Source organism: Polypterus senegalus, unplaced genomic scaffold, assembly GCF_016835505.1.
Source record: "Polypterus senegalus isolate Bchr_013 unplaced genomic scaffold, ASM1683550v1 scaffold_2810, whole genome shotgun sequence".
NCBI classification, from domain to species: Eukaryota; Metazoa; Chordata; class Cladistia; order Polypteriformes; family Polypteridae; genus Polypterus; species Polypterus senegalus.
In genome coordinates, this window is record NW_024380396.1 from 1,440 (window position 1) to 25,602 (window position 24,163).

The following is a 24,163-nucleotide window of genomic DNA, read 5'->3' on the forward strand; positions in this document are numbered from 1 at the left end:
ATCTAACGCACCCCCTTTTTAAAGAGGTCTCAAACTTGGCACCTTAATGTCTTCAAAAACTTTTCCCGCCCTCGCTAGCCATTCAAACACCTGTCTTCATTGAGCATCTTCTCCCAATCCCCCGATGTCAGTGCCTGTCTGTCAGCTTCTCTCTGAACCTTTTTGCTAAACCCCTGCTTAAATACACACAAGTAAAAGTAATGCTAGTTTTCTTTTATGGCCCATGTAGTATAGGTTTAGTTTTGGTCACACAGTTTATTCACTTAAAAGCTAAACCTCATCTAAATAAAATACTCTAATTAGATCTTATGAATGTTATTTAATAAACTAAAAAGAAAAGCTTCAATTTTTGATCCCCATTACATGGGAGTTAAAACACTGGGGTAGTGTGCATGAAAGGCAAAAATGGAGAGACTATTGTATGTATTTGAACGGGGCTTTAGTTCTGCTAGCTGCATTTTCTTGGCCAGTAAGAGGAGCACCAATTCATCACGCGTGTGGACTGTGGACAGTAGGTACAGACTTCAGGTGTCGTGTATAACCTGGTGTGGGATGTGAATGTCACTCTCTGTTTATTTTGTTTCCATTAGCTCTTCGCTGTACAAGGCCCCATGGGCCCGAATAATGGTTTATGGATTGGGACACAAAGTACGAAGAAATGGACAGTTAAACCTCATGGAAACCGTGTGCTACCCACTAGACGCGTCGCCTACCAATACGGGCCTCACGCCTCCTCCCACTGCCAACCAGTACCCCTCAGTTATTATCCCCACCGATAAAATACACATTAAACTGGGTGAGTGTCTTCACTTCTTTAGCTATGCCGGCATTTGAATTTAACTTTACTGACTGGACCAGCTGGTAGCCAGGCGTTCAAATGTTGTCGTTACTGAAGTGCTACTTTCGTGTGTGTTTTTTTTTAAACGTATACTTTGTAAATTCATATATTTTCTTGTGCTTTTGTTGCCTGCCAGTCATTTGTTACTTTTTTCTTCATTTCTGGGCATACATCAGCTATTTTTTGCCCTGACCATTACTTTATTTCTTCACCACGTGCTAATGCATCATTCTTTAGATCTGAATACACAATGGCTGGTTTGAAACTTGAAAATACACCTTCTGAGAAGGACTCTGGGAATCGTAGTGGTTTTGATTTGTAATACCCATCTAAGACAAGTATAAATTTAAGTAACCTACATAGACTTGAATGTTAACACTAGTGCACCATCTGTTGGAATGTGTTTTGTAACAGAGACGTATGTATTGCATTTGTCATTCCAACAGATGGTGTATTAAAACAATAACTCTGCATTTACATATCCCATACCAAGCAGCATATAACAGAGACATATACATTCCAACAGATGACACATCATAATCATTAACACTGTCTTTATGAATCCCATAGCAAATGGCATATATCTGAGATGTCTGCATTGCATGTCATTCCAACAGATGGTGCATTACAATTTTTAACACTGTTTTTATATGTCTCAAAACAAATGGCATATAATGGAGACATCTTCATTGCCTTAGTCATTGCAACAGATGGCACATTAGAAACTTTAACACTGCTTTTACAAATCCAAACCCAAATTGCATATAATGGAGACACTTGCATTGCCTTTGTCATTCCAACAGATGGCGCATAACAATCTTTTACCCTGCTTTTACAAATCCCATACCAAATGGTATATAACAGACATACACATTAATGAGAAATGCAAATCTCAATGCTGTTGTGAAGCCCACACCTCTCTGTCAAGGATATATAGGCAGGGGTCGGGGCTGCAGTTGACAAAACACAAGGTATATAACTGACCCTTGTACAATATAAATACATATAATACACAATCAGCAAATAATTAGTCAAAAGAGAGAAAACTTGATAACACGCACAATAATTTTTTAGCAAAGCATAAAAAGTTACGAATTTACATGAACACCAGGGTTTTGTTTTCCTTTCAGTTTTGCCAATTTTGGTTGCAGTGCCACATGCTGTTTCTAGTTCTCTTCTAGGCTGTTTTGTGCTCATTCAAGTCACATTGTCCACTAATATTCATTGCTCTCCTCCTAAGTGACTCCTTGTATATTTCTGTTTTTTTTTCAGGTGTGTCGCCCCCTCCTGGTGCAGTGGTAATGTTGCACTCTCTGCCTTTGGAGTTTCCCTTGGCCATGGCATTTGCCGAGCAGCTGCTCACCTGGAAGTTGGGCGACGGCAGTAGGCGCGTGGAAGACGAGCTCGACACCATTCCGTCCTCTGTGTTGCTGCAGGTGGTGGAGCTGCTGGGTAAGAATTGGACTTCAGTGATCTCCTTCGGTTGGGCTTGCACTGCACCAAGTTCCTACCCACTGACACCCCCATCTTTAAGGCTCCACTCTACGCACAAGCGTGTTTAAGTTCCCGCTGTTGGCACTCTGGTCTGCTCATGCTCTTATTTTAAGTGCAGACGTATTTTCTCAGCCCGGTAATTGACCTACTGGCATTATTACATCTGCAGGTTTTTCTTTGGGTGGTCTCCCATGCAGTGTAGGACATTTGTTTCAAATGTATTTATTATTTTATAGTTTGAGGAGAGGCAGATTAAGTGACTCGCCCAGAGGTGATAATTGAACCCCACAGTGTAAAGTCCGGCGCCTTAACCGCTACACCACAGTGCCCTCTGTTGGACGCGTGTCTTATTCATTCAGCTTCTGAAACAAATTCAGTTAACAGTTCATGTGCCAGTAGCTTTAAGGAAACTTTTGTGTCAAGTTGATATGGCCATTTTTATTCTGTATGTTTATTATCTCTAAACATTTGTTAATATTTAATTATTGTCCTATGTTGATTTGCTGTGACTCCATTTTGTTTTTCTTGTGGGCGCCACCATTCTATTGTTTTGAATTGCTTTGTTATTCATTATTTGACGCATTTTTCTACATTGAATTTTTGAGGTTGAGCATTCGTTTCAGGGGTTTCTTGAGCCCCCAGATTCTCAGTTCCCCTTTAATTCTTTTGATTTAAGATTTACTTTTGCTCTCTTATGATTATTTTGCACCGTATCACCGCTATTTTGTCCTCCCATCATTAGGGGCAGCTGCTGTGTCGTGTCCCACGTTAACTATGTGAAGGTTAAGAAGGCTAAAGGACCCCCGGATTCCAAAGACCCCTTTTTAACACCCTGTTTTGTGATTGGTTATTCGCTCAGCTTACTTTTCTTTCAGGTTTCAATTTTGGTTTCTCATTTTTAACTTGGGAGTTTTTGCTTCTCATTTCGGCTTTGACGCTGTGCAGCAGATCTTAAGGTTTTGACCCTTTTCTAACTCTGACAACGTGTTATGGTAATCAAAAAAATGTAGAATGTAAACAGATTAAGGTTTGGGGATGGCCGCCCCCGTATGCTGAAAAATCAGAGAAAATAAAGCAAACACGTCTTTTACAAGGCAGAGTTTAAAACCAAACTGAGTAATGGGATGAGTCTGGGCTATGAATATGGTGGAGTCAGGGAGGCCAAGACAGGAACTGATGTGGCAGGAAGATGGACTCTGGGTAATGGAAGTGACATCTTCAGTGGGTGGCCCAGTCTGCAGAGGGACAAGATGAGAGCGCCAACCCCTGGCCTGGCTGACCAATAGCACGACATCTTCTCCCAGTTTTCCTATAGTGAAAATCACATAATGTATAGACGCCCTGTGCGGTTATTGGGGCCGTGTTTTAGATGGTCACCACATGGAGTTACACCACCAGGGCGACTCTTTACAACCTGGTGCAGTTAATACCTGTGATTAACAGATTACTCCACCCAGAAATATTTTTTTTTGTTTTTAAGTTACCCCATTTAGTTTGGAATAATTACCAAAAAAAATTTGAATCTCATGACTCATGGCCATTGGTGTTAATGGAGAACAACGTTGAACAGCAGCACACAGTTCCAAGAGTACCGTGTCACTCGTGTCTTGTGATCAACGTCTGTCAAAGTCGTTCAGTTGTATGCTGTCCACAACCAAAACTGTTAATTGTCCTGCCAGTGGGAAACGCTGTCATGAACGAAAACTGAGCGCGCTCAGATGCCAACAAGTTTTTTAATTGTAGATCCGTCTCCTGCTGTTCATTCTAACATTTTACCTTGGTTACAGAATTCTGTGATTCCCAGTGTTTACATTTTTTGGTTCTTGTTTCATCTCTTTGTCTCCCTATTTAAAAATAACTCTTAATCATAAAAAGAGATGGAACATCTCAAAAAGGTTTTGGGGCGACACTGTGTATTATAAGTGCAAAATTATTATGCTTTTCAGCTAAAATGAATGCCCCTCAAGACATAAGTCTAAAGACAACACTGTGTGAGATGGCACCACTTCTGGCTAAATGCTGGCCAGGCAGGGAGAGGCGGGTCCAGGAAGGCAGGCCCCGGAAGTGATATCATTGGTGGTCGGTCTGTCAATCATCTGTTTCTGTAGAGGAAGGAAGAGAAGAGGCTTTAGTAGACAGCACCACCTTGAGGACTGGCGTTGAATTCCCTCCACCACCAGAGCCTTGAAGCTGTCCCCAAGGCACACGTGTGTGACAACAGCAAATGGCCCACATTGACTATTAACTTGCCGTCACCCGTCATGTTCCTAAATTTCAAAATTGATTGGCAGATGCCCATACTGCCTGTCTTCTCCATTTCTTCTTCTACTGCTTGCTTGTCTGATTTTTGGATTTATTTGCTTGCGTCATTTTGTTTTTCTGGCTCACGATGGTTTATTCACAGATTTCATTTTTTTAAGTCTCTGTTTCTCTTTGCTGCGGTGTAGGTGGTCTCCTGTGGACAACTGACTTGGCAGCCTGCACTAAAGAGCAGATCTTCCATCTTCTAGCAGAGCTTTTCCGCAAAATCCATCACCTGGAACAGAGAAAGAACCCCTCTGGTCTGTCGAGCTCCATTGCCTTGCTGCTCAACCCCTGCCTGGCGGTGCTGATGGCCCTCCAGGCTGAGCTGCGCAAGCTCTACGATGAAGAGACGCAAGGCTGGGCGGTGCCAGGAGGCCTGGCGTTGGGTTCCGAGCAGGGTCGCTTTTCCACTTATTTCCACGCCTTAATGGAGGTCTGTTTGGCTGTGGCTGAAGTCACTTTGCCCCTCAACATGAGCAGCACGGCCGTGAGCACCATCTCCTCCGGCAGCGCCCCGAACCTCAGCGATTCCTCCTCTTCTTCCTCCTCTTCCCCAGGCCAGACCCCCCAAAGCCCGAGTCTGCTCTCCAAGCGCAAGAAGGTCAAAATGAAGAGGGAGAAGGCAGCCACAGGTTCGTCTTCGGGGAAAAAAGCCACGTCAGCCTCTAAGATGTCCGACAATGACGCCGCCCTGCTCAACATGGGAGGGGGCAAGCCTGAGGACATGCTATGGTTCCACCGGGCCCTCACCTTGCTTATGATCATGCGACACCTAGCCAACAAGGACCCCCAAGGTTTGGGCGTGACTAGCGACGCAGTGGCAGACGCATCTCAGGCTTTAGTAGGCCCCACTGCTCACAGCCGTTTGCTGGTGATCTCCGGCATCCCCACCCACTTGGAGGAATGTGTTGTGCGGACCGCCATCCGGAGAGCCTGCAATGCCCACGGGGGACTTTTCAAAGATGAAATCTACATTCCTCTTCAAGAGGAAGACCCCAAGAAACCCAAATGTGGGGTTAACAGCGGCAACGTGAACAACTTGGAGTGTAAAGTTCCGGAGCCCGAGAGGCCCTTCCCAGCTGGCAGCAATGAGAGCCTGGACAGTTCTAGCAGCGTCACGCCCGTCATGAGTGTCAGCGCCTCAGCCTCCACCAGCCAGACGTCCATCTGCAGCGTCTCCCGCACTGCCAGTGAGCATTCCGTAGACCAGGACCTCCTGGCGACCACAGTCCCCATGGTACCCCAGCAGCAGCAGCAGCCTCCGCCGCCACCCCCTGGCATACTGGACCCCCATACTGTTTCTAGCCAAGAGAGCCTGGACTTGTCCCTCTGTAGCACAGGCAGTCTGGGGAGCCTCGGCAGTCTGGGGGAGCCACTGGATAGCGCCGACACTGCGTCCGTTTCAGATGGGGGCTCGATGTACACAGTGACGTCTCTGGACAATAACGCCACGCTGTCACGGCCCATCAAGGGTTATGCAGTAATTGAGGTGAGTGGAGGAAGAGTTTGAAATACTGTGCCGTCTGTTTAGGGTTTGGCCTGTAAGAGGAAGGAGGTGAGACCTCAGATGTCTTTAGCGTAACATGCAGGGAAACTTCCACTTTGGGCTTAGTGACACTTTTGTCTTAATTGGGTGACCTAATTACACACTTCGCAGTGTAAAACTTAACAAAATGTCCCCAATCCCAGCCTTCATTTGTTATACAGGGTGGCGCAGGGTAACGGGACATTTTGGAAGAAGGCGTTGGCGTCCCTGCGGCGTCCGCAATCATTTAAAACCCCTTGCCATTAGTTACAATCGAGCGGTGGAGTAGTGCGCAACGAGCGTTCGTGGTGAAAGCCTTTCATAAGAATGGTGACAGTGTGACTGCTGCGCAAAGGGAAGGGAGAAGATGGCTGTCCTATATTGGTGAGAAAGAAGAGAACTAAGCTGATGCTGCATGACGTGACTTTTTGTTCGTGGGGCTTGTCACATTTTCCGGCTGAAGTGGCTGCTCTTGTTGCTTCACCGTGTCAAATTATACGACTGGGGGGGTCACTGCCCACGTTTTACCGACTGACCACTGTGCTCGCCACTTCTTCTGACAGCCAATAGCGTGTTACCTGATGGAGTGGCACTTTATGAATGGTTATCAACGTCAGTGATCCCAGCCCTTCATTTCTTTTCTTCATTCTGTTACGGTATGTAAAATACGAGGCATCAGAAAGATGAACTTCTCCTCCGTTTATGAGATCAAAAACGTGCGTGTTTCTTATTCCTCCTCACTTTGTTCTATGCATTGTACTTCTGGGTGATCATTCATTGGTTCATTTGGTTGTCAGCCTGCTCCTAGGAAAACCAGTTTCAAATTCAGGTATGTCACATTTGATGATCATCATGCCTCTGAAACTTTAAATGACGACTAACAAATAAATTTCAATCTACATAAAAGTGCCACAGCCATTTACAGACACCTTGAAAGTGGCCTATGTGCTTAGTCTTCCACTTTAGTGCTGTTTGTACGGTAACTGGCCGTTGCTGTTTCTCTGGCAGGTTCGCGCTCGAGCAAAGGTCGAGAAGATCCGTGCCAGCCTGTTCAACAGCAGTGACCTGATTGGCCTGTCCAGCCTTGACGGAGAGGAGGAGTTGATGGAGATGACCAATGAGGAAATCCTCACGGTTTCCAGCGTCAATCAGAGCTTGTTTGACACCCAGGGCAGCTCCGCCCTCGAGGACTACTTTCTGGAAAAAGCCGTGAAAGGTGGGCCTGTGTATTAATGACAGTAACGGGTACCTCGTGAAAGGTGGGCTTGTGTATTAATGACAGTAAAGTGTACCTCGTGAAAGGTGGGCTTGTGTATTAATGACAGTAAAGTGTACCTCGTGAAAGGTGGGCCTGTGTATTAATGATTTATTAGAACGAGATACAGAGGTGGGTGGAATCCTGAGTGATCCCTCGCCAGTGACGCTTAGATTTCTCAAAAGTTAATTTTGATGAGCTGTGTGAATTGCTGCATGGTGGTGAAACAGTTTCTTATTCATTTATTTTGTCATTGTATTTTTTTAGCGTTCAAAGTCGCAATGGTCAGAGTGTGGCTAACGTAACAGTTGCTCTTTTTCTAACTGTATTCCTTAATTTTTAGGTGATAAACTGGTTCCCAGTGCACGTGATGTTCTCACAGAGATTTTCAAAAGCTGCGTGCACTCAGAACAGATGCTGAGCTTGACTCCCACCAAGCCCATCAAGGTCATGGACATTTACTTGAGCAAAGAGCAAATCAACTCCCAGACGCCAGGGAACTTGCTGCACATATTCTTCACAAACATCCGGCCGCAAAAGAAAATGCTGGAAGATCAGCTGACACAGGTAGAGTTGGCGTTTTTCACGTTAACTCTTTTATCGTTAAAGTGTCCACGAAAGGGACTTTAGCCTCCAAAGGTTAATGGTGGACAAGTTAATCCTGGAAATGCCTAAACTGCTAATCTTGTTTTGCATGTGCACCTCACAATACTTAAGAACCTTAAATAAAAGTAGGTAACCTTGTAATGGGCTGAACACTAAAACCCCTGAACACCTTAACAATGGCCGAAATCAAACTTGGTACCCACTTCCACCCATGATAGGGAGGAACCTTTGAATTCCCTAACAAAGGTGATGAGCCACTTCCACGGGTATCACAGGAGGCCACCAGCTTACAGTTGACTACTTCTGAAAAGATTCAGCCTGAATTAGCACAACTCAATTAGTCAAACTTTGTACCGTTTTGGTTTTCTTCACTGGCTGCCTCGGCCTCTGTTTGGTTTCTGACCATCCCTTTTTGAAGTTCCATTTGACTTTTTGCCTATCAGTCCATCTCTTGTTTGACCATTCTTGGACTGGACGATTTTCACCGCTTGGCCACAATAGTAGATGCCTATTTTATACCTTGTGTAATGAGGAAGAAATGTTCTTCTGATTTTTCGTCAGAATCAGACAGGACCTTCGTTAATGGGAGTCCTGGAGAGTGGGATAACGCAGGGCCAAACCTAGCATTGCTTATCTAGCAGTACCCTACTTTGAATATGCAGATTACATGTTCTAAGCTATAACTAATCAACAGGCTTTCTGATGGCCTAATAGCAATCAGGTACTAAATAGATTGGAACTGTGACCAACCCCTTTTAGTTAGAACCTTCTCCTCTGTTTACCTAGAGCAGTGGTTCCCAAAGTAGGGGTCGTGAGACATTGGGGTCCGCGAGATGATTTCCAAGAAATCAAATAACTTTTTTAAAACTTTTTAGAAATTAATTAATTTAATTTTTTAGAAATAACATTTTATCCATAACTAACAAAAGATAAAAACTACTAGTTAATAGTTACATTTAAAAAAAACATGCAAATTAAAAAGCCATCAGCCTTTCAAATTTCTTTCCGTTCGATCGCGACCCCTGAGGTGATTACGACAGTTTACCGACACATCAATGGCGTCAGTTGCAGCAGATCAATTTACAGCACCATGTTAAACATTCCGACATGTGCACGTAACGTAAGAGGACATCCATAAACAAATGAGTAAATTACTATTAAAAAAAATTATATGGTTTTTAGACCATTGTGTTCTTTCGTGTTGTCATGCTCATGTTTGGATAGGCCTATTGGCGCATGTGCATCGTTGCGCGCAACATTTGTATATTTTAACCACTTCCGAGGATAGTGGGGGTCACGAGTCACTGGCACGGTTATTTTGGGGGTCGTGAGCTGAAAAGTTTGGGAACCCCTGGCCTAGAGCAGTATTTCACAACAGTGAGTCTGCAGAATTTTTTTACTGGTTGACGAAAATCATACAAAGAATTAATTCCATCTTCTGGTCAACGAAATTCTCTGCTCATCTCTGTATTATTAGTAGATGTGGACACTTGATAATCCCAGCAGTTCTCCAATCTACAATGAAAATAAGTAGCAGCTCGAAACTCCCAGGGAGTAACATCCTCCCTCTTTGATCTAATGCTAGCATATGTAGACACTCTAGACTCCAAGGGGGTCTCAGAACTATTGCTAACAAATGTAGACACTTGAAGTTTCAAGGGGGACCAGGTCTCCAGTCTACTATGAAAATAACTAGCTGCTCAAAACTCCAAGGGAGGAACAACCTGCCTCTTTGACCTGCTGCTAATAAATGTAGGTGCTGGAAACTCCATGAGGTATCCTTAGTGGTCTCCGATCTATTTTTCCAATTTCTTTCTAACAAAGTTAGACATTTGAAACTCCTTGGTGGGACCAACTCCCTCTCTAATCAAATGCTAACATATGTAGACACTCAAAACTCCAAGGGGATATGCCCAATGGTCTCTAATCTATTGCTAACAAATGTAGACACTTGAAATTCCAAGATGTACCAGATCTCTGACCTTTTGCTACAATAAGTTGTTACGCAAAGCTCAAAGAGGCACCCCACCACCACATTCTCTGATCTAAAGCTACTAAATTTGGACACTCAAAACCCCAATGGGTATCCCCAGTGATCTGTGATCTGTTTCTATTAAATGTAGACACTGGAAACTCCACGGGGGACCAACTCCCTCTCTGACCTAAAGCTAAGCTAATAAATGTAGGCGCTGGAAACTCCATGAGGTATCCTTAGTGGTCGCCAATCTATTTTTCCAATTTATTTCTAACAAATGTAGACATTTGAAACTTCTTGGTGGGACCAACTCCCTCTCTAATCAAATGCTAACATATGTAGACACTCAAAACTCCAATGGGTATCCCCAGTGATCTCTGATCTGTTTCTATTTAATGTACACACTGAAAACTCCACGGGGGACCAGCTCCCTCTCTGACCTAATGCTAATAAATGTAGACGCTTGAATTTCCAAGGGGTATCCCCACCAAGGTCTCCGATCTATAGCAAACAAATGTAGACATTTGAAACTCCAAGCAGAGCCAGGTCTCCAATCTACTGTGAAAATCAGTAGCTGTTTGACACTCCAAGGCTCCCCCACCGCTATGCTTTTCGATCTAAAGTTACTAAATCTAGAAGCTCAAAACTCCAAGGTGCCCAAATAACACAGATGCACAAGGAGTTTATCACACTTCAGGTTGTCAACAAGTCAAAAGGTTTGAAAACCGCTGTTAGGTCAGATCTTGCAAAGGCATGTGAGAGTCTTAGAGTCTTAAGGTTTACCCTGCAGTTAGAGACCCCTGGATTTAAAATCCAGTGGTGTAGGCCTGAAGTCCGTCGTCCTGTAGTTCTTGTCTTTAACCCTGCTCTACTCTTCATTGAAATGCATATGTTAATAGATCAATAGATCAAAAAATTTTAATTTGCGTAATCAATCCTGCAAGTTGAAATGGTTCAAATTTGCCCAGAATTCAATTGTTTCGCTCTGTTTAGATCCTCAGGAAATATGGAGTCCCCAAGCCCAACAAAATCAAGTATAGCAAAGCTGGCAAGGAGCAGCATCAGGGAAGAGTGGTCAGCACCAAGAGACCCATCACCAAGCCACCAGCAAAAGAGAGGTCCGTGCTCAGCAGCGTCCGGTAAGGCATTTCATTTGTGGGCTGTCTCTCAAGAAGTACGCTCCAGTAGCTCCCTGTGTAGTTGAAGGCCAGTTCAGACCTGAATAGCATTCATAGTCTTTGATGTTCTTTAGTCAGGACAGTTTTTTTAGTTGCCCAAACAATTTCATTTTTCGAGTGAGCGTACAATCTTACAAGTGTCTAGTGAGGGGTCTTCTTTCAAAATTTGGAATACTCTCCAATCTTGTTGTGCTTTGCTGTATATTTCAATATCCCAAGCAGAACAGCATTAAGTGAGAAGAAGCCCATAGTCAAACCAAAATCTCCTGAGAAAACCAAGCCTGATGAGAAAGACCCTGAAAAATCTCCAACAAAGAAACCAGAAGGTGGGTGTCTTAGTGGAGTTTTATGTTACGTGTTTGTGTCATTCAGTGGGGCCACCACATGATGCCAGCTGAAGCTATCATGGTGGTTCCTTCTATTTGCATTGCACTTTCAAAATGTTTGGCCTTCTCAGTTTCCATTTCTGCTTTTAGTCCCTGAGGAGAAATACCTAACTCTGGAGGGCTTCCATCGTTTTACGGTAGATCGTGCCAAGCAGGATATCCGTAGCTTGTGGAGGGCCATCTTGAGCTGTGGCTACGATCTGCATTTTGAGAGGTGAGTTGAACCAACAAACTTGGTGTGGAATGTGGACTTCACATCAGCTCATAATGTCGGCACCTTTACCGTCTACCATGTTACTTGTCAGGTGTGCTTGTATCGATACTCGACATGCTCAGAAGGCCTGCAGAAAGTGGAACCTGGAGATGGACGTGGCTCTGGTGCAGTACGTCAACCGGCTGTGTCGTCATTTGGCCATCACTCCGGCTCGTCTGCATCCTCATGAAGTGTACCTGGACCCTGCTGACACAGCTGATCCGAGGGTTTCTTGCCTATTAAGTAGGATTTTCATTTATTTACTTTTTTATGTACAGTAGTGGACTTGATCTCTACACTGTGTTGTCTATCTCCTTTGACTCTTGCCTTCCCTGCTCGTGTAGATTTGTCATCCTGTGGTTTTGTTTCTCTGTCCCAGATGTCCCCATAGAGAGCCTGCGGCTCAGATTTGCTTTACTGCAGTCTCTCAACAACACTTTAGAGACGTTCTTCTTACCTCTTGTGGAGTTACGGCAGACTGACACCTACTTGCACAGCATCGCTTCCTTGCTGAAAGAGGCCAAAGGTGAGTTATGGTGTAACGCTAGCCATTTGCCGAACCTTAAATGTTAAAGATAATCTGTAATATGTGCCTGTGGTGGGCTAGCGCCCTGTCCCGGGGCTTTGTTCCTGCCTTGCCATTTGCTGGTTGGGATTGGCACCAGCAGACCCCCATGACCCTGTTTTAGGATATAGCGGGTTGGGAAATGACTGACTGACTGACTGTAATACGTGCTTACAATATACGACAAAAGGAGAGAGGCTACATGTATTAACTTTGGTCAAGGGATTGGCTTCACTAATGGCACCCTATGTTAGTCCCCTCACACAAAAGAATTATAAATAAACACCGGAATTTGTTTCATTCTCAGTGCTTCACAATAATGAACATAAAATAAAGTCACCCCTCCGCTGTACTTAAAGAGCATTCCATACATAAAGAAGAAATAAAAACAAAACTTACAACAATTTCAAACTAATTCAGACCCCCAAAATAAATATTCTACATAAAGACTCCCAAACCTGTTCAACATATACAGTACCACAAATAACTTATACATGAACATGCCTCACAAACCAGACAACACTTACCACAATTAACTTGCACTACATACTACAACAAAAACGTCTCCCAAAAAACTTCAACCTCTACCGGCAACTCCAAACAAAGCGTAACACAATTTTGAGTACTAAAACTTTGACTTCTGTTCTCAATACCAGCTTTTGGATCTCAGTGCCATTACCAAAATGTTTCCAAAGCAAATAACCGATGACTCCAAAACCCCCTCGTCTTACTCCAACCTCCCTGGTGCTCCTCACAATTGCTCGACTCCCTGGCGTGCCACACTATTCACCATTTAACTTTAGAAATCTATAAAGTACAGACTGTGTCGAAGCATTGATGGGAGTCTTGATCACCTTGAAGCATTTAATAGGCAGGAAGGAGGTTTTAGGTCCCCCTTTCAGTCCCAGTCACATTGAAGTAATGGGGGTAGGGGCCCCCATTGGGTCCTGATCTTGTCAAAGCGATACTGATTCATCCATGAAGTTCTGATTGTTTCAAAGCATAAATTTTTGTTTTGTGAAGTCTATGAAACGGGCAGTTTTCCCAATAAAGTTTAGCACGAACCTTCAGAGCTCCACTCCATTGAGGAATTTGTCGCTTTATATTATACCAGCTGAAATACCCAGCGTTGCCCAGGAGGAAAATAAAGTGTTTTTTTTAATTGTTTGAGAAGAACATAATTAAAAAAAACACAACTTTAAAAATAAAAATAAATGAACAAACTTGTATGTATGCTATCATCCAGTTGACGCTCAGAACCGGCTAACTCTGTTTAATTTGAAAAGCAACAGAGGTGCGGTGCTGCTTAAGCATAAAGAATGCTTGCAGTCGCCAGCTATATACTAACTGTGTAAACCAGCACGGGATCCTAGAAAGTATTGAAATCGTCAGAAATACTCTGGGCATCTCTCCTCTATGAGAATTCGTGTTGCCGACGTGCTTGCATCGTTTGTGCATTAGCAGCTAAGCGACTGTCCTTCTTATGAGGTTTCCTTTTGCCAGTGTGCTGGCATCATTTGCATATCCTCAGTGCTGGATCCCTCACCTGACTCTGCGTCTCACTTCCGGGCTGGACAGACACACACACTTGCACGCGTTTGCCCTCTGGTTCGCCCTCAACTGGATGATAACATGCATACAAGACCGCAAGATCACCCCCCACCCTACCCAGAAGGGGGTGGGTTAGGGCTGATTTCACCCTACAGTATTTTTACTCGACCAATGAGGAACATGTGTATCAAGTTTCATGAAATTCACTCCAGCCGTTCGGAACTGATGCTGGAACATACTGTAAATAGCGTACAGTACTGTTCATGTGGCTGTCTGGGTGCGCTTAGTACAGGGAAATCAAACAAAGGATGATGAAATTTTACCTTGTGGTGCTCACTGAGGATTCCCCATCATTTTTTCCTGAGCCATTGATGTGTTTATGGGCTGAGACCATTTCCACAGCTGAAGTATCTTCCTACGTAAGAACTGCCGGGTCAGAGTTGTAGGCCTCAAACCCCAAGTCAAGATCCAATAGATCCCCTCAGTGTAGCTACTGATTGGCAGATAAGTATCAAAGACCCAGTTCCTGGTTTACTTAGTCACAACCTCTTTGGGGTCAGACACAGTATCGCTGTCCAAATCGGCTAGACAGGTGACTATACTGGAAGGAACTGTCCCCTGGGAAGACCGGATCGAGGAGGTGGACGAGAGGTCGAGGGCCCAATACCAGGCTCTTGTGGATAACTTCCTCAGAGAAGGCTAGAAGGCAAATGGCCAATCAAGGTAGGCAGCAGGGGATTTGTTGACCAGTCTCTCAGTCAAGCTTTCAGTCGTTTAGGTATCATGGGCCCCCTGTAGAAGTGTCATCAAGACAACATCAGAGACTGCTGAATGTGCCCCTCAATGCTTCTGGATGAAGAGAAATGACCCATGGCTTGGCACTCAGACTTAAAGGTTGGGGTTTAATCGGCCTCAGCTGAGTCACCTGGGGAAGGTTGTCTGATGTTTTAAGACCCAAAAGCAGCCCGTGACTCCATGAACATCATCAATGATGTGTCTGTGAGCATCGTAAGATGTTTTGATAACATAATCAACATCATCGTATATGTTATAACGGATGTTAAGAGGTGTCTTACCTCAGGTAACTTCGCAGCTTGATAGTTGACTGCTGTGGCTGGTGGCTTTCATGATTTGTTTGCATCCTGTGATTGCTGTTTTGAAATTGAAATAATGAACATCGGAATTATTTCCTCAGGTTTGATCTTTTATGACACAAAAGTGATTGTTATGAACAGAGTTCTGAATTCTACGGTACAGCGCACAGCAGATCATGCTGCCCCCGAAATCACTCTGGATCCCCTAGAAATTGTTGGAGGTGAGTATTCCTTCATATTCTACGTGAAAGAGTTTCTCTGCTTCTTGGTATGTCGTCACCGATTAACCGGCATTAATGTGTTATTTTCTCTACCACAGGCGAAATCCGCTCTTCTGAAAACACGTACTTCTGTCAGGCTGCGCGGCAGCTGAGCTCTGTGCCATCATCTCAGCTGTGCGTTAAGCTGGCCAGTGGTGGAGATCCAACGTATGCCTTCAATATCCGCTTCACTGGGGAGGAGGTCCACGGGACAAGTAAGAACGACCACGACCAAATCGGTTTCCAAATTAGATACTGCATGTTGCATTTTTACAGGGAAGAAAAGTGGAATTTCGGGTAGCTGCATTTCTTGACACAATCGTAAATATCTCTTGGTTATCTCATGCTGTTTCGGTGAGACTCTCATCTTAACAACAACATTCATTTATATAGCACATTTTCCTACAAAAAGTAGCTCAAAGTGCTTTACATAATGAAGAATAGAAAAATAAAAGACACAGTAAGAAAATAAAATAAGTCAACATTAATTAACATAGAATAAGAGCAAGGTCCAATGGCCAGGGTGGACAGAAAAAACAAAAAAAACTCCAGATGGCTGGAGAAAAAAATAAAATCTGTAGGGAATTCCAGACCATTAGACTGACCAGTCCCCTCTGGGGGACTCGAATCTCGATGATTGCTTCATACTGGGATTGTTTTAAAGCAGAAAGCCCATTTGTAGTTGTTATTATGAATCGGTAAACCTCATGTACTTTGTTGAAAAAACGTTTTTCGGCCTTAGATTGTTATTTGTTGTTGTTCATTTTTTTTAAGAATTCTTTATTTCAAGTTACATGACCATGTCTGTGGCATTGCGCATCACATCATGAAGGCTCCACTGTAAAATTCTCCAATGTAAACCTCTCAGCCCAAGATTATGGATTTAAAACTTAAACCGTGCTTGTCTTGAACTCGACATGTTAAGTATTGTGGTATGTGACGCATGCAATGGGCGGCATGGTGGCACAGTGGGTAGCGCTGCTGCCTTGCAGTAAGGAGACTGTGGGTTCGCTTCCCGGGTTCTCCCCGTGTCTGCGTGGGTTTCCTCCCACAGTTCAAAGACATGCAGATTAGGTGGATTGGCGATTCTAAATTGTCCCTGGTGTGTGTGTGTGTGCGCGCCCTGCCCAGGGTTTGTTTCCTGCCTTGCACACTGTGTTGGCTGGGATTGGCTCCAGCAGCCCCCCGTGACCCTGTAGCTAGGATATAGCGGGTTGGATAATGGATGGATGGACTCATGCAGTAGCTTCCCATTTCATGATTTGGTTCAAGGTCTGGAGTTTTAGTTCTGGCAATTCTCATTTTGACTTCACTTACAGTTAGCTTCCTGGGTTTTGTTTTTGACGACAGTATTTTGGTATTCTGGAAGAAAATTTGCAGTTCTCATATTCCACTGTGCAAGCAGATGTGAAGAGATCAGTTACAGCTGAGAAAATGGATGGAGTGAGTGTGGCCGGTGGGCCAGCCGAGCCATTTTTGAGTATTCGGTAAGAATGAAAGCAGTCGGCCCTTTATGTCTGTGGATTTCACATCGGCAAATTCAGCCACCTGCAGATCAAAAATATTTCTCCGAAAAGCAAAACTTAAATTTGCTACGTGCCAAGCACTATGCTGAACTCACGCAATTCTGTAGGCATACCCTGCTGTAGCCTGCCACCATAGGAGTTGGCTAATATGGCAGCCAATTTCTGAGCCATCACTCTGCTCTTCAGTTGTCCAACTCTGCTCACACAAAGCACCGCTTGCTCTACTCTGAAGATGTTCTCTGGTGATCATCTCCTTTGTGCTTGTTTCACCAAGGCGGAGGGGTCATTATTGAATTTAAAAAAGGCAAAACTGGGTCGCCGGACCATATAGGTTGAGAAATGCTGCCATTAGGATAAGATGGTGCAGGCCAAATGCATAAGAAATTAGCCACATGGAGCAACGCCAATCAATAAAAACATTCAAGGGCCCTCCAAGAGTTGGAAAACCATATAATAATCAAATAATTAAAATGATAATAAGGAAAGATTGAGGTGTTAGCAATTTCTATGACATTAATACCCTATTGTTTGTCTTTGGCAGTTGGCCGTAAGTGAATCACCTTGACTCAGTTGGCCGTAAATCGCACATGGCAGTACTTGTATTGATCAATTATAAAAGATGGCTCTATGACATCCATTGCTCACAGCAGATTTCATTTTTCCGTGTCAGGGTGGGCACATGTAAAGTATATTTAGAACTGCATTGTTGTCTTGTTTGTGTTTTATTTGCTCCTTCTGCTCATGCGAGATGAGCCCCACAAAACGAAGGTCACATGACCCATCGGGAGACCACTTAACCTTTGTCTCGCTTGCGCTGCAGGTGGCTCCTTCAGGCATTTCCTGTGGCAGGTGTGTAAAGAGCTTCAGAGCTCCTCCCTGTCCCTGCTGCTGCCCTGCCCCAGCTCAGCAGCAAATCGAAACAAGGTACGGGATGGCAGTAAGGTGATGATGTTAACGTTGTGAGAATCTAAAATTTGTAATGGTCTTTAACCTTTTTGCTAATTTCCTCCTTGTCCACGTCACCCGTCTTTCTAGGGTAAGTTTATTCTGACACCCGGCCCGATCAGCTATGCCGAGGAGCAGCTACTCCATTTCCTCGGGCAGCTTTTTGGCATTGCCATTCGTGCAGATGTTCCTCTCCCTTTGGACCTGTTGTCTTCGTTCTGGAAGATGCTGGTGGGCGAGGCCCTGGACCCTGACGCGGACTTGCAGGAAGTCGACGTGCTCACTTATACGTACATCAAAAAGATCGAGAGTGTAAGTACTCATGCAAAACAAACAAAAGCACCCTGTTTGGGTAGAAATCACAAGTGGCTTGATGGTTTATTAACCTGTCAGACGTCAGGTGGAGAGGACACAGTTTGTAGGATGCGTCACCGATCGTTCTGATCATTTTTTTGTGTCTCTTAAAGGTGACGGACGAGACGGAGCTGGAGGCTCTTTGTACGGAGGTGACATCGCAGCACTACCCCAACGAGAGCCCGGAGTCGCCCACAAAGCCCTGCTGCAAGTTCACCTACGTCAGCATGACGGGAGAAGAAGTGGAGCTGTGCCCAGGGGGCAGGAACATCACTGTTGGGTAAGCAAGCCCATGAGCCATTGAATCTGTGGGCAGCCATAACGTAAGAAGAGCTGAAATAAGCCTACACGGGTGAACTCGGACTGGACATGCTGTGTGACACCCCTTTGGTGATGTTTTTTTTTTATATTTTTCAAACTCCGAGTTGGCAATTAGAAGCTGTTTTAATTTTAAATATGCAAACTAAAGTAACACTGAGGGCACCGGGGTTCATCTTTGCAGCCCTGATGAGGGTGCAAATCTTGAAAACATCCGCACTTATACAGGGCTAATTTGGAGTCGAGGATCACCCTACCCGGGAAGAACACGTCCTTCTTGCCACCCCTTGGTAAATGTCTGAAAGTGTGACTTTCTGTTTAACCAAATCACAGATTTGAAGATTTTTTGCCTCTCTGTGCACCACCTGTTAGAAAAGCTTTTCCTTAAGCATTTTAGGAAGAACAAAAACTGTGTAATGAAGCCGTTTTCAAAATGACGTCCTCTCATTCTCTGCTCCGGTTGATCACGTGCACAGTCATGGGGTGATGAAGCCTTTCCTAACAATATTGGTGTCAAGATGGGGACCAGCCCTGCTTGGGGTAACTGTCCTCCTTAGGGCCCACTCACTCACACTGGAGCAAGTACAGAGTCATTGTTAAACCCAACCTGCATGTCTTTGGGGTGTGGAGGACAGGAGGTCTGATGGGTAAGGCTCAGGGGTTTAAACCACAAATGCTACCTAAACAGCCATTTGCCAGGTATAGCCAGGTGGGCTAAACTATAAAGGGGGTATGACTTATGCCTGGGTGCCAACCTCCTTTAGTTTCCTTTTACAACCAAGTTACAGGGAACACCGCCCTAAACTAGCTAGTGAGGCAAAATACCAATGCTAATCATTTCTCTAAATTTCTTTCGAAATTTCCGGTCCAGTGCCCACCTCCGCCTCACTACGTGACCCTAGGCGAGTCGCTGATCTTTGATTGTGCCATCTTGAGGGTCACCTTGGACAATGAAGCCTCCTCGCGAGCTCTTACCAAGTACCTGCTTATGTTTTTGTCCCAGTTGGGAGAATAAAGACACTTACGTGATGGCAATCCGGAACCTGCGCATGAAGGAGCTGCAGAACGCCGAGTGCCTGACGGCCGTGCAGGCCGGCCTGGGGACAATCATTCCCCTTCAGCTGCTCACCACCCTGACGCCTCTTGAAATGGAGCTGAGGACTTGCGGCCTTCCTTACATCAACCTGGAGTTTCTCAAGGTAACCCGCTTCTGCGCCAGTCGGGCACCATCTCATTTGACACCGGTAGAGCTGCAAGGGGCAGATGTCTGCGGTGGGAGGGTTGGCGTTTTGCTTCTGAGTATTTGGGGGAGATGTGAAGTGTGGGACGCTTGAGTAAGTAGGGTCAGAAAAAGTTGCTGAATGGCAGAACTCCACCTGAGCTTTGGAAAACTTGAAGGAATACGCAACCCAAAAATGAGCGGTTTGTTTATCGGTGTTGTTTGTAGCGATGGGGGACAAAAATGTTGAATCTCACGTTTTCATGGGGAACGGAGATGACAAATGTTTCTGATACAGAGGGCCAACATTGGGTAACAGCAGTTTTTAAAACGTCAATCAAGAAGTCTCCAGTTCCTCGTGTCACATGATCCACTTGTCAGTTCTCCAGTCATAAATTCACATCATCATGTGTAAGACTGGCTGTGCGAAAGTGAAGCACGTTAAAGCGAATTTGAGATTTTCAATTGAAGACCGGGCTTTTGACCATCAAATGCGGAGAGAGTCGTTCTCAAGTTTGGGTGGCGTATTCCTTTACGCAGTTTCAAGGCGATGTTTGAAGGCAGTTCTGATGCGTTCCCTTTGGACTTCCCTTACCCAGGCTCACACAATGTACCAGGTGGGACTCATGGAGACGGACCAGCATATCGAGTTCTTCTGGACGGCACTGGAAACCTTCACCCAGGAGGAGCTTTGCAAGTTCATCAAGTTTGCCTGTAACCAGGAGCGGGTGCCCTTCACCTGCCCCTGCAAGGATGGGGGTCCTGACACAGCTCACGTACCCCCATATCCCATGAAGATCGCACCCCCAGATGGAACTTCAGGTGCTGCTCTTAATTGCGAGGGTACCAAATCCTCTTGTAGCAGTTTCATTTGTTCTTGTATACCAGTAGCTGCCCATCTTCACGTTGTTCTCTCACAAGTGTTTCGCGGACCCTCTAACGATCTATCTCTTTGTGTTCACAGGCGCCCCCGATTCAAGGTACATTCGAGTGGAGACCTGTATGTTTATGATCAAACTGCCACAGTATTCCTCTTTGGATATTATGCTAGAAAAACTTCGCTACGCCATCCATTACCGAGAAGACCCTCTTAGCGGTTGAGCGTGCGCCGTCTTGTGCCCTCGACACCCCCAGCGTAAGCTGCCAGATGAGTCGCGAGGGTTTTTTTTGTTTTTTTTTTTCCTTCTGAAATACTGAAGTGCTTCCTCTCAACAGCAGACAGGTGAGGGCACTGGCCGCCAGGGCGCCCTTGCAGGACATGGACGCCAACTGAAAAGTAGGCAACGCAAGGGGGTCCAGCACGTCGTACGACATTTTATTGAAATAAAAGCAAGCGTTTTTTTGGGGTTTTTTTTAGGGTTGCTTTTACGTTTTCTTTTTTTATTAAAACAAAGAGACCTGAAGGGGGATTAAGAGACGATGCACATGCAGACGAGACATGACGTCACTTTTATCTCTCTCCCGTCTGTCTTGTAAACGTTAAGGCAACTCGAGGATGTTCTTGTGGAAGACTGATCGACCCCCGATAGTTACGAAATGGAAAATTGAGAAAAACCAAGACACTCCACGTCATTTCAGCTTGTAGCGTAGAGGCTGGAAACGTTTAAAGTATTTGAAAAGTCAATAAGCACATCATTACCAACGCAAAGGAAGTACGAGAAACGGGTACCCGCTGTGGAGGTGGGTCTCTCATTTTTTTTTGATTTAACACTCTGGTAATTTTGCACTTGTACCGAAAAGGGACTTGAAGAAGGTAGGTCAATCGAAATGAAGGAGAGTTTCGAGTCACTGGCCGCGTGCTTGTTAATAATTCATCACATCCGTCAAAAAGTCCATAAAAAGAAGATCCGGCGAGCCTGCGTCATTTATTAATATTTCTATTTTTTGCCCTCTTATAACAGCGTTTGGCAGATTGTTTCTTGTGGTCTGAATTGCACTTTGGACTTTGTTTGGTTTCTTGGTTCTGAGGGCCGCACAGGCCAGTTTGTTGTTACAAAGCCGTTCAAGCAGAGATGAAGCCCCCCTTACACTTGATACCTATGACCCCGTGGGATCATTACTTCCTTCGACAGGCCTTGCTGTTCATTTCTTTTAAATACTTTTTAATTATCTGCCACCTAATGGCGGCACTTGGGCCGAGGTTGTTACATTTTTTTTTTTTTATTAGCCTAACTTGTTCACGTTGTTTTACGTTGTCCCTTCTCCAAGTCTGACGAGCGTCCCTGGGCTCCACGGACCTGCCCGGTTGTGTATTTGGTGCCACCTCGAGAAGAGACTGCTTGTAAATATCGTGGCGCAAGCGTGCGGACGACTTGGTTTTCAGTGTTGGATAGAGAGAGCTGCGTCGAGGTTAACTGCTGCTAATAAAAAAATCTCCTCTTCCCCAAAGAGGGCAAATTTAGGAGAAAATCTGAAAGGACATATCCACACACTTGGGTGTTGAAAAATGTGTGCTGTACATTTACTTGACGAGAAATATTTATTACAATTATTTATGGTTGCATTTAACTTTTCCTCTCCTGTATGCATCTGTCTGTACCTAACACCTTGATGTTTGAATGGATTCTTCCGAGAAAAATAAAACAGATTTCTGTGTCACAACAATAAATTGTCTTAATGAAAATGGGGTGGTTTTTTTGTGGTTTCTCCTAGCTTGGTCTTTCTCGACTCTTTGTCGTTCATGGTTTCATTTTGTCGCTACGCCTCTTGTTTCCTTTTTGATGATGAGACACAAAATCGGTAAGTTAGGTGCTGATGCATAGAAACCGCAATGTGAATTGTAAAAGACGGGAGTTTCCCTGTGCTAAATCTATGATGATCACGATGTTAGGCCTGCGTGGCAGCAGCAGCACCATTAGATTTTGTGAAGTGTTGTCGTAAGTTGTTTTGACAACCGTTATTGTTTGCTTTTGTGAAACATCGCTTTTTATAACGGTTATTGTGTTTAGTGCAACTAGTTAACATTTTTGATGTCACTGCTTTGTTTATAAATTATTGCCTGTGGCAAAACATCACATGACACCACGTGTGCCACCATCTTTTTTTTAATACTTTTGGGGATTTGTAAAGAAATGAGGTAATGATCTTACGGTTTTTCTTTGCACAAAAGTGTTTCGATGATCAACTATTTGAGTACAAATTTTGCATCAGCACTTGGTTTTGGTTGCTCCTCGTGAATTAATAACCGTCACCTTGTTATCCGCATACTCTTCTGACATTTCTCTGTCACTTTTTTATCATTTTTCTAAGCCTGTCTTGGATATCCCAAGCAGGCATAAAGTGAACTACTCTACCCCTACCACACGTGTAAGAGAGACAAAACCTTGCTCTTCTTACTAGAAAGGTTTTAAAATACCTCATTTTTAATCCAGTCTGACATGCAGATTAAACTCAATTCTGTGAACCATCTCTCCTCAAAAAAGTATTTGTTCTCTAGGAACCAATTCTCCTAGTTAGACCTCAAAAAATACATCTACTGTCGTCGATGCAAGACCTTGAAAAAATAACATTTGTTCCCAGGAAACCAACTGTCCTAATGTCGTCAACAGAAGAACTTGAAAAATCTCTGGGATTCAACTCTCCTAGTGTCGTTGAGAAAAGACCTTGAAAATATGACTGTTCTCTCCAAATGACATCAACAAAAGACCTTGAAAAAATAACATTTGTTCTCTGGGAACCAACTCTCCTAGTGTCATCAATGAAAGACCTTGAAAAGTATGCTTGTTCTCTGGAACCAACTCTCCTAATGACATCGACTAAAGACCTTGAAAAATAACATTTGTTCTGTTCCCTGAAAACCAACTGTCCTAATGTTGTCAACAGAAGACACGAAAAATGTCTGGGATTCAACTCTCTCCTAGTGTCGTTGAGAAAAGACCTAGAAAATACGTTTGTTCACTGGAAACCAACTCTCCAAATGACAATCGACAAAAGACCTTGAAAAAATAACATTTGTTCTCTGAGAACCAACTCTCCTAGTGTCATCAATGAAAGATTTTGAGAAATCTCGGTGTCATTGAGAGAAAACCTTGAAAATAAGCCTGTTCTCTGGAAACCAACTCTCCTAAAAATAAGACCTCGAAAAAATACATCAAGTGTTGTCAATGAAAGACCTTGAAAAAATAACATTTGTTCTCTGGGAACTAACTCTCCTAGTGGTATCGATGTAAGACCTTGAAAAATACGTTTGTTCTGTTCCCTGGAAACCAACTTTCCTAATGTCGTCAATGAAAGACCTTGGAAAAAAACGTTTGTTCCGTGGAATCTCCAACTCTCCTAATGACAGGATTCAACTGTCCTAGTGTCGCTGAGAAAAGACCTTCAAAATATGATTGTTCTCTGGAACCAATTCTCCTAATGACATTGACTACAGACCTTAAAAAAACATTTGTTCTGTTCCCTGGGAACCAACTGTCCTAATGTTGTCAACAAAAGACCATGAAAAATACATTTGTTCTCCGTGACTTCCAACCTGTTCTACTGAACATACTATGCTGGTAACCGTATCAAAGAAAATT

The 24,163-nt window shown here is 44.1% G+C and overlaps 1 protein-coding gene across 1 annotated transcript; it reads left to right on the forward strand.

Annotated features, from left to right (window-relative positions):
• Nucleotides 1-596: 596 nt before the first annotated feature.
• On the forward strand, nucleotides 597-22,269 carry LOC120520144 (probable E3 ubiquitin-protein ligase HECTD4). The gene is made up of 18 exons (XM_039742746.1): nucleotides 597-796; nucleotides 2,111-2,290; nucleotides 4,780-6,125; nucleotides 7,170-7,377; nucleotides 7,760-7,983; nucleotides 10,991-11,136; nucleotides 11,398-11,501; nucleotides 11,652-11,775; nucleotides 11,867-12,057; nucleotides 12,194-12,340; nucleotides 15,126-15,245; nucleotides 15,344-15,499; nucleotides 17,631-17,734; nucleotides 17,846-18,067; nucleotides 18,223-18,389; nucleotides 19,431-19,626; nucleotides 20,246-20,468; nucleotides 20,611-22,269. The coding sequence occupies exons 1-18, from the start codon at nucleotides 625-627 to the stop codon at nucleotides 20,745-20,747; spliced, it is 4,167 nt and encodes a 1,388-aa protein (XP_039598680.1). The 5' UTR covers nucleotides 597-624; the 3' UTR covers nucleotides 20,748-22,269.
• Nucleotides 22,270-24,163: the final 1,894 nt, after the last annotated feature.

Excerpts from the sequence above, each read along its gene's own strand:
- LOC120520144 (XM_039742746.1), top strand. The coding sequence starts at position 625 with ATGGTTTATGGATTGGGACACAAAGTACGAAGAAATGGACAGTTAAAC. Across the intron at positions 18,068-18,222 it reads ACATCAAAAAGATCGAGAGT|GTGACGGACGAGACGGAGCT; the intron begins GTAAGTACTCAT and ends TGTCTCTTAAAG. Across the intron at positions 18,390-19,430 it reads GGCAGGAACATCACTGTTGG|TTGGGAGAATAAAGACACTT; the intron begins GTAAGCAAGCCC and ends TTTTTGTCCCAG.